Source organism: Asparagus officinalis, chromosome 4 (assembly GCF_001876935.1).
Source record: "Asparagus officinalis chromosome 4, Aspof.V1, whole genome shotgun sequence".
Classification (NCBI taxonomy): domain Eukaryota; kingdom Viridiplantae; phylum Streptophyta; class Magnoliopsida; order Asparagales; family Asparagaceae; genus Asparagus; species Asparagus officinalis.
This window is the reverse complement of record NC_033797.1, coordinates 65,785,762-65,795,494: the sequence shown is the minus strand read 5'-3', so window position 1 is coordinate 65,795,494 and position 9,733 is coordinate 65,785,762. Positions and strand designations below refer to the sequence as shown.

At 35.9% G+C, this 9,733-nt stretch overlaps 1 protein-coding gene across 1 annotated transcript in view; it reads right to left on the bottom strand.

The window, feature by feature from the left end:
- Positions 286-9,733, bottom strand: part of LOC109837612 (dihydrolipoyllysine-residue acetyltransferase component 3 of pyruvate dehydrogenase complex, mitochondrial-like) — an 18,345-nt gene continuing 8,897 nt past the window's right edge. The window contains exons 9-19 of the mRNA XM_020405930.1: positions 7,445-7,684; positions 7,204-7,276; positions 4,403-4,491; positions 4,223-4,308; positions 4,058-4,133; positions 1,882-1,949; positions 1,726-1,792; positions 1,134-1,229; positions 949-1,051; positions 730-825; positions 286-616 (exon numbers count right to left, since the gene is read on the bottom strand). Coding sequence (XP_020261519.1) covers positions 546-616; positions 730-825; positions 949-1,051; positions 1,134-1,229; positions 1,726-1,792; positions 1,882-1,949; positions 4,058-4,133; positions 4,223-4,308; positions 4,403-4,491; positions 7,204-7,276; positions 7,445-7,684 — 1,065 coding nt within the window. The 3' untranslated portion in view covers positions 286-545. The remainder of the gene's footprint in view (positions 617-729; positions 826-948; positions 1,052-1,133; positions 1,230-1,725; positions 1,793-1,881; positions 1,950-4,057; positions 4,134-4,222; positions 4,309-4,402; positions 4,492-7,203; positions 7,277-7,444; positions 7,685-9,733) is intronic.

Genomic DNA, 9,733 nt, shown 5'->3' with positions numbered 1-9,733 from the left:
GAATCCACGGTACAGATTATAGACGGAAAAATTATCGCCACCCAGCTCTTGCACGTCGAATATTTACTTGAATTCAGTATTCAGTGACCGTCGCATAATATCTTAGAGTAAATTCAAAATCTTTCTGAAGAAGAAATTTCGAGTAGAAGTTCTTTAAACAGCAGAAGCAACCACCACCACTTCAGTTTCAAAGCTAAGCAAGAAAAGGAATTGCTAATGACACAAAAACTATGATAAAGGAAAATCATAGCTTCGCTCTACAAATTTTACGAGCAGAAACATACGTTCATTCCAAAAGACTGCTGCACATTTTTATTAGCCAGAAAAAAAAATGTTTGAATGATAAACATCTTGATTTGCTCAAATCAAAAGGTTTCACATTTCATCTGCACAGATGCGGTACACTGCCGTATTTGAATCCAGTTTCCAACTCTAGGCTCTTGAGTTTTCTGGCCAAAACCTCAAATAAATTATACACCAAAGAAAAGAATCAAAGAGCCTGATTATTTGGTAAAGCCTGCAAAACTGTAAGACGCACAAGCTGTTTAAAGTAACATGGATGTTGGGTTCTCAATGTAGCCCTTGAACGCCTTCAACCACTCTGCTCCAACGGCACCTAAAATTACAGGGAATTTAAAAGATGTCATGTTCACACATAAACATAAGATGATGATGACTGTTTGAGAAAAATATGGAAAAAATTTGTAATCATTTTGCATTGATGTCTACCATCAATCACTCGGTGATCACAGCTCAATGTGACCGACATAAAGGAACCGAAATCAAATTGATCCGGATCAGCCCCAGGAATCACCCTCCTCTCAGCTGCACCAAACAAAAAAGAAAAACATGTCATGAAATAAATCTCACGAAAAGGCCCGTATCAGACAATAAATCTTCATAACCATAAATTCGAGATCTATTTTGATGAGGAAAGCATTATTATACCAGAGCCCACAGCAAGAATGCCAGATTGAGGAGGATTTATTATGGCACAGAACTGTTTGATTCCAAACGGACCTCCCAAATTCGATACAGTAAATGTGCCTCCCTGCGAATAAAAACTCATCAATTAACAAATTTGTACAGCCATGACATAAACATTGATGCCATCTGAAAGTGTTAGCACCCACCTCATAATCTGCTGGTTTCAGACTGTTGTCTTTGGCCTTCTGAGCTAGCTGTTTGACCTCTTCCGAAATTGTACCTAACCCTTTTTTATCTGCATCCTGCAGCATCATTTATTTGTAGTATGAAATGAGCAGAATAAATACGGTACTGCGTTTGCATTTGAACTTAGATATGAATAAAAATTGATAGCAAAAGATCTCAGATTTTCCCTTCTAGAATGTTCCCTACTCCAGGAGATTTTTGACGGGTTTCTCCGCTTACATGATCTTAAACTGCATCACCAGTAAATGAGGGTTTCCTAACTACCAAAATTAAGGCCAATGAGTTTTCTGTTAACTCCTTATTTTGTCCACTATACCCTTAGCCAGGAAATTCAGAAGCAACTCAAGACGGTTGTTGTCAAGTTAAATGTGTCAGAAATTTTTTGTCAAGATTATTAGCATGAGCCATCCAACTTCAGAGTTTTTGCTTAAAACCTGATTTATTTCAATGACAAAGGCTTACATGATGATGATGATGATGACGACGACGATGATGCTAAATGAAAAAGAATAGTAATCAGGAATTGAAGAATGCAGTAACATCTCTACTTACTTTGATAACCGGAACAAACAATCCATTATCAGTTTGCACAGCAACGTTAACATTCACATTGTTATACCTGCATAGGGGGGGAAAGGAACATTGTCCAGGTGAAATTGCAAATACCTTACACTACAGAAAAGGGTGTGTCATTTATTTAAAACTTACTGGCGAATAAAATCATCCATCCAGGAACTGTTACATGCTGGAACTTTGCGAAGAGCCAAAGCTGCTGCCTAGTAACAAATTTTGAAAAAAATATTAAACATTTTTATATGAATAATGAGTACAAGCACAGGAAGCCTACAGCTAGTTACTTGATTGTTTACAACTTTGAATTATATACCACCACAGCAAACAAATTGAGCCTCCTCCTGACCTCCTTCATTATATAACTACCATTTTTCTACACTACGTATATAACCAGATAAAACATTTCAATTTCCCTTCAGTATTTTTCTCCGTCTTTGGTGAATGAGAGATTATTTTTGGTATACCATGTAATGTAACCATACGATACCCATAACACGAGTGAGAACTATAAAAACCTACAAATTATACTTAACACGTTGGAACATTGAACATTAAAAAACCAACATATCAAGTACCAACAGTGAATATAGCTGAATAACAATACCAACAACAACAACAACAACAACAACAAATCCTCTATCCCAGATTTTTGGCCTTGACTACAATAAATCCTATTCTTCTATCAATTTTTTAAGGGGTATCTCCTCCAGCAAAATAACCACTAGCATGTCCTTCTTAATTGTTTCTAATCAAATTCTCTTAAGCCTTCCACTCGTCCTTCTTGCTCCATTAGTTATAATCCTCTCACTTCCCCAAATTGGTGCATTTAATGATCTCCATCGCACATGGCAAGCCATCCCAGTCAATTCTTTCTCACTCCAATTCAACAAGAGTAACCACTAACCTTCTATGAATGCACTCATTTTTGGTCCTGCCTCTTAACTGTATAGCTATGTGTTTATCACAAAATTCTCCTCTGCTACACTCAAGTTTTCACAAAAAAAAAAAGTGTAACTTTGTCCAGAGTGTGATGAACAAAAGAAAGAGTAAATTCATGAGCGCCGGTTAAAAGTTCAGCAATAAGATTCATGAGAGTAAATTCATGAGCAGTTAAAGTTCAGTGATAAAATTTATGAGAGAGACATTTGAGATTGTGCATGTATAGTTGAGATCAATGAGTGAGCAATTAGGATGAAGGACTATTAGTTGAGCAGTATCCAGGACTACGGTAGGGCAATAATGGACATGGACTGGAACACGGAAGAAATTGTGATGGGTGTCAATCTACCAGAAAAGGTGATTGTTAGAAAAGGTATGACAACAAAGAAAGGATTCATGTAACAAACACCAAAATTTCAGGATACAGGTATTTGCTATCTTTTGTACCTTTGATTAATGTCTATCATAAAAAATTCAGGTGCCTCCTCTACCATATTACTCAAGTCTCTTCCTGGCTATGTAGCACGGACACGGATCCGACACGGCCATCCGACACGCCGACACGAGGCAAATCCTAAAAAATACATAGGATACGTGTGTTCGACACGTGTGTTCGACACGTGTGTCCGACACGGACACGACACGACACGGCTTCATGTTATGCGTGTCCGTGCTTCATAGCTTCCTGGTAAGAATTTAAACTATCTTTAACTGTCAGCATTTCTTAGAGCCAAATAATTATGGGCAACTTTTACAGGGTCAGGACTGGGAATGGGGTTTCATTCTGCTAGTTGTGGTTCATAAAGATAAACAAGAATACCTCATTTCCATTATGCTGCCTCTACAAATTGCCCTAAAGGAATCCAGAAGGCTCCATATTGTCTGAGCTTAAACTGCATGAACAATCTGCAGCTTTTGTGACCTGCCAACTAACTTTCTTCGTTTCGAGCAAGCCCCTCTATTGTCAGGGTGTCCCAAAATAAAAACTGGCTCTAATAACATAATTAACATTGTAGTCGACTTGAAACAAGTCACAATAATGCAGTTAATTTCTTACAAGAGCTTTATTAGCTTTGAATCCCACACCACATGTAACCAGCTCTATAGGAAAAAACGTTTAGATGTCAATAACAACCGGGCATGGAGCATGGAAAAAATTAAGTTCAGACATCTGATTTTCAATCTTGGTGACTTGTCTATTCATTCAACATGGAAAAATATATTGTTACTTTCAGCACTCAAAGTACTGCCAAAGTGGCAAGTTTTATGCACATCATTAGAATAAAACTTGTTAAACAGCCACAGCATCATAACATTTAGGTGATACTTCCAGGTATAAGTGGCGCAAAAGATGAGTAGAAAAACAAGATACCTTTATCACAAGGTCGTTCACAGAAATTCTTTTCCCACCAGATGCTTCTTGTAGAGAGTTAAGTTGGTTTCGCAACCTGCATTTGACCACCAACATGACTGATGTTCTCTAATGTGCAATAAAGAAAACCAAAAATAGGAACAAAAACCTTTAGTAGATACTCACTCCATAAGTTTATCTACACGGGTATCTACAGTTAAATAATAATGAGGAATTGTTTGTTTAGAAAGCAGCAAGCGTGAAGCTGTGACCTGCAAACAAGAATTGAATCCAATTTGTAACCACACACTTAAATCTTAAATAGAATATAAAAAAGATGGGCAAACAGCTAGAAACATGAATTACTTTTCTTATCTGGGAAATAGGAATGTCTGCGTAATTTAATCCTTGAACTGTTGCAGTGTCCTTTACCTTCGGAACCGTTGCAGCTGATGCTAAACAACACACAGAAAGCATAATCAAAGATTAGGTCAGAAATCATTAGATGAAAACTAAATACATACATATTGGCTTCCTCCAGAAAATGCTAAGAATCAAACAAATAGTAATTTCAGTAAGTATATTACTACAAGCTGTTATTACGTAGCAATCAGAAAGTAAATAAGAACTAGCAATAACTCTAGCATTATGTTATAGTAATATTCTGAAGCATGATTGAAGATTGAGGAATGAAAAAATGTCCATTACATGCATCACATAATTTCTACAATAAAAGGATAAAACTTAAAAGGTAGGAAAACAAATACGAAAACATAATATCCTCATGACAATTATGCATTGGTTTATGAATATGATGCAGTGAAATTGGTGTGTTATATTGCATAGACTATCAGGTACGGTTTTAATCAAATGTCATGCTGTCCACATGAAGATGTCTTCCAGCTCTCAACTTAATGTAATTATTCCTTCATAAGGTACCTATGTCATATTCCTATGGACTGTCGTGCTTGTGCAGGCTATGAGATAAAGTTCAATAACCCAAATCTAATGCTGTTTAACTGAAGCTTAAGATCCCCTCTCTCCCAGTTAAAATATTAATTGTCAGTTTCCTATGGACTGTCTTGCTTGTACATTATCAATTTAATGTAATTATTCCTTCATAAAGTACCCATGCCATATTCCTAAAACTGTTTGGCTTGTGCAGACTGTTAGACAAAGTTCTACAACCCAAATCTCATGTTATTAACTGAAGCTTAAGATCCCTTCTCTCCCAATTAAATTATTGATTGTCGGTTTAAAAACATGTCAAAAAATCCAGAGGCCTCTACAGTGATTAAAGTATGTTGAGTAGACTATAAGGTAAGTTTCTACTCCGAAAAATCTTAGTCTCATGCTACCGTCAAAGCTTAAACTCCCATGTATCCCTCCCTCCTCCTCTCTCTAATGCACATTAACCAACATGTAAATGTGGCTTTAGCAACAATGCTCACATAGTGGAGGCAGTCTGTTCTTTGTTGTCTATACTATTGGGTAAAGACTTCATTATTTCTTACGATTAGAAAATAGTCTAAATTATTAATTGTTGGTTTAAAAAGTATGCAAAAAAAACGAGGTCTCTACAGTCGTCACTATACGTTGTGTAGACTACAAGGAAAATTTCTACTCATAAAATTCTTAGTCTCATGCTACTGTCAAAGCTTAAACTCACATTTATCCCTCCCCCTCTCTGTGACGCAGATGAACCACCAGTTAAATATGGCTTCAGCAACAATGTCACTTACTATAGGCAGTTTGTACTTCGTTGTGTATACTACTGGGTAAAGTATTGATCAGTCATTAATTTCTTTCTATTAGAGAAGAGTTTATCTTTGTCCTGTCCTGTGTCTTTTCCCATAGAACTTCTTTCAAACTCAAATTCTGCTACATAGACTTTCAGAAAAATGACAGCAAAATGACACTTTAACTTGCCATAATAATGCCTTGCACTAGACGTACCAATGTAAGTTTGGTTAAATACTTATACTAAATGAAGGCACTTATATTTTTCAGCTTGTGTATCTTTTAAAATTTTAACATAACTATAATTGTTTAGCTATCTTTAAATTTTATATTTTTAACGTTTTTCCATCATAATTTAAAAAAAATTAGTTTATTTGTCACATGTCCGAAATGCCCTGCATATAGAACACTTCCAAGCTATCAGATACTTGATCCTGAATGATTGATAAAAATGCAACAGCTGACATTGACAACTATAAATTGACAATATCTACAAAAAGGTTGATCTTGCCCCGTAGATACCCGTTCAAGAACATCCCCAAGCTATGAATGATAACCAATCTACCTAATGGTTAAGATAGACAATTTGATGCTTCTCCATTATACCAGTCCTGGATATAAAGGCATAAAATATTCCTCAATGTTGAATGCAGTTAACATCTCACGAAAATGGTGGACAACTATACATGTAAGAAATTAACTAAGTGAATTCTCAAAACACCTTTAACCATTATGTTGATGTATTATCAACATATACACTCAATGTTACATTAAACGCTGGGCGCTTCTAGGCGTCGGACTTGGCGCCCAGCGCTTAGTCGTCTAGGCGGGCGCCTAAGCGGTTTCTGGGCGTTTTTTTTCTTTCTTCATTTAAGTGGTGATCGATGAGGTTTTGCTGAAAGTCGGAGGAGGTAGTGGAGATGTTCATATTTGGAGGTTAATGGAGTTTGGAGGACGTGTAGGCTATGATACATAAAATCACAATTATGGAGTTTGGAGGACGTGTAGGCTATGATACATAAAATCACAATTAAGGCCTACAGGGTGCAATCCACATAAGCAGACAATGCTCCCCTAAACGCTCGTAAAATCTAGATGGGCAGCCTAAATACCGCCTAGACGCTAGGCGCTAGTTAGGCGGCCTAACTACCGTCTAGGCCTAGGCGTACGCCTATGCGGACTAGGCGGAGGTTTTTTAAAACAGTGTATACACTACATGTTAAAAGTAGGAAAGCATGACCTCTAAATATGCGCAATGAGTATAAACAAGCCCAAAAGCCATCAGACACCTTTGTGGCGATATATTAGCTCCATTGTTTCTTTAATTTGAACGGTTTCTTAATTTGAGAGATGGATCACAAATATATACAACAATTATGAAATAATGTATAATTTTTTTAGATTTTAAAAACCAGTAAAAATCATACCTAAGTAGTCCTCAACATCAGCTTTCAAAATGCGCCCATCAGGACCCGTACCTTTTATGCTGGAAAGAGGAACCTGTATGCATACATGTGAGAGAGAGAGATGTCAACAGAAACTGTCACTATAAAATTTCATGTGTCGAAATAGTTCATATTCTCTAACTGATCAGAACAAATCATTCTATTTTCATTCCTTTTTTCCCAAGGAAAAATCAATGTGATATGAAGAACTTGAATAGCTCACATTGTTATCTTCTGCCAATTTTCTTGCAAGCGGACTAGAAAAAATACGCTCTCCCGCAGAAGAAGCTGCTTCAGGCCTTGAAAACTTTGGCTCAGGAGCTTTTGGAGGCTCTGGCTCCACCTTCTTGGATGAGGTAGGCTCAGCTGATGGCTTGGATTCAGCAGGTGCAGCAGGTGCTGAAGCTTTGTAATCTTTAAATTTTCCAATGTCATCTTCTTCTTCAACAGTAATGGCAATTATCTAGTTGAATGCACAACAAAAAAAAATGTTTGGGATTAGGAAAAAGGCACGTTGTCTGAAGAAACAAAAGGAATAACCATTTGTTTAACATAAGTCACATAAAGCATGACTTGGTGAAAAATTGAATAGGAATAAGCTAATTCAGTTTCCACACGTTCAAAAAAACCAATGACCAGAGACTAATGATTGTAGTTATGAACAACTTTATTAAGGGAACTCTCATGGAGTTTCCTCTTTGAACCATGGTGTTTTTCTTTGTTTCCATGGTGTTTTTGACAAAACAAAAACACAACATGTTTGAAAACCATTGTGCTTTCATGGGAAAAACAAAACACCTATTGGCAAAAAGCAAAAATAGAACACTTACTCCAAAGCACCTTTTAGGTGTTTTGAGTTTTGTGTTTTGAATTTTGGGATGTCTTGAGTTTAGTAATATAATGTTTAATATATGATAGTTAATATAATATATTAACCATTTTAATATAATATACTATAAAATACCAATAACTAATATAATATGTTTTTTATAATATAACATTATGGTGCATTGGTGCAAGTGGTAGTTGCGGAATTATAGTATAACTTGATAATATAACTAATATAATATATCATCAACATTCTTAATCTATTATATACATTATTTTATATAATATATCACATAATAATATAAAATAATATTATAATATATGTATGGAAAGCGTCAAACTAGCTTTTGGCAAAACGAACTCATCATGGTGTTTTGGAAAAGTTTTCGGAGAAAAATACCATGGTGTTTTCTAAGAAAAACGCCACAAAAGAATCACCATGGTATCCAAACACACCCACAAGTATTGCCATGGTTCTGAACTTCATCATTATTTTTCATTGCTAGCAATTTCACTATTCTCATTGTAAAATCCTCCAGCAAAAGGATCATAAATGTATCACTAGTTGTGTTTGGACTTCTGGTTAAAGCTCATGATTTAACAATTTTATATAAGCAAGAAGAATAGGGAGGAAGACCTGAGATGGGAAAGAACAAGAAGGGAGAAAAAATAAAATGAAAGAAAATAAGTAATTCCTCAGCTTAATCAAAGCTGCTATTTACAAAGAATATTAAAATCGATTGGGAAGATGTTTAATTTTTTTACCCTAACAACCTCTTCTTTCTTATAAACGCTGGAGCAGCAGCAGCAATTCAAGTGAGAAATACAAAGGAGTTGTTTTGTTAGCTGCAACTGGAGGGATTCCGCTGCAGTTGCATGCAAGTGGAACAGTTTCAGGTCAGTTACAGATCATGTTTTTGTGATAACTACTAGAGCTAGAAAAGTTGTCAATAACTGAGGTCTTTCAGGTCAGTTACAGATCATGTTTTTGTGATAACTACTAGAGCTAGAAAAGTTGTCAATAACTGAGGTCTTACTACAACAACATTTCTAAGTGGGTTATCTTACTCTGCTATCTGCTACTTCATCTCATATCTAAAGTTAAAAGCACTATCAGAAATCTTTGAACTTTACTGAGTGATATTAGCAGAAATTCACTCTGTTTATGCCCTTCCATGAAGCAACACTCTATTTCCTTTTTTTAACGAAGACTTTAAAATGAAATTTGTAAAGTGAAATGTTTATTTTAAAAAAATGAGAAAAAACCAAGAAGGCGCTTATTGCAGGTTCTAAATAAATTCTGGCTTCCCACTTTCCCACTTCATTTTCCAATAGATTTGTCAAAACTCACTCCATTCATGATCCCTAGTATTCATACTGGAATGGCTTGCTAGGCCCAATGAACATATGAAAACTAGTAACATTGAGATTTGGAACTTATAAAGCCCTTAACCAGTGGGCCAGCTCTCTGAGAAAAGACAAAGGCAGTTACCATACTCTGAAATATTAGGAAATCATACTCATCCATCAGCTCCCAACCATCGTCTCTCATTGTACAGTAGTGACCAACTTTTCCCATGATTCAACATTGCAAGAGAAAATTAGTGTTCCAATAGAATGAAATATGAAATTCATTGGCCCCTACTGTCAGTTAGATAAGAGGCCAATGTAGGTCTCCTTGCTA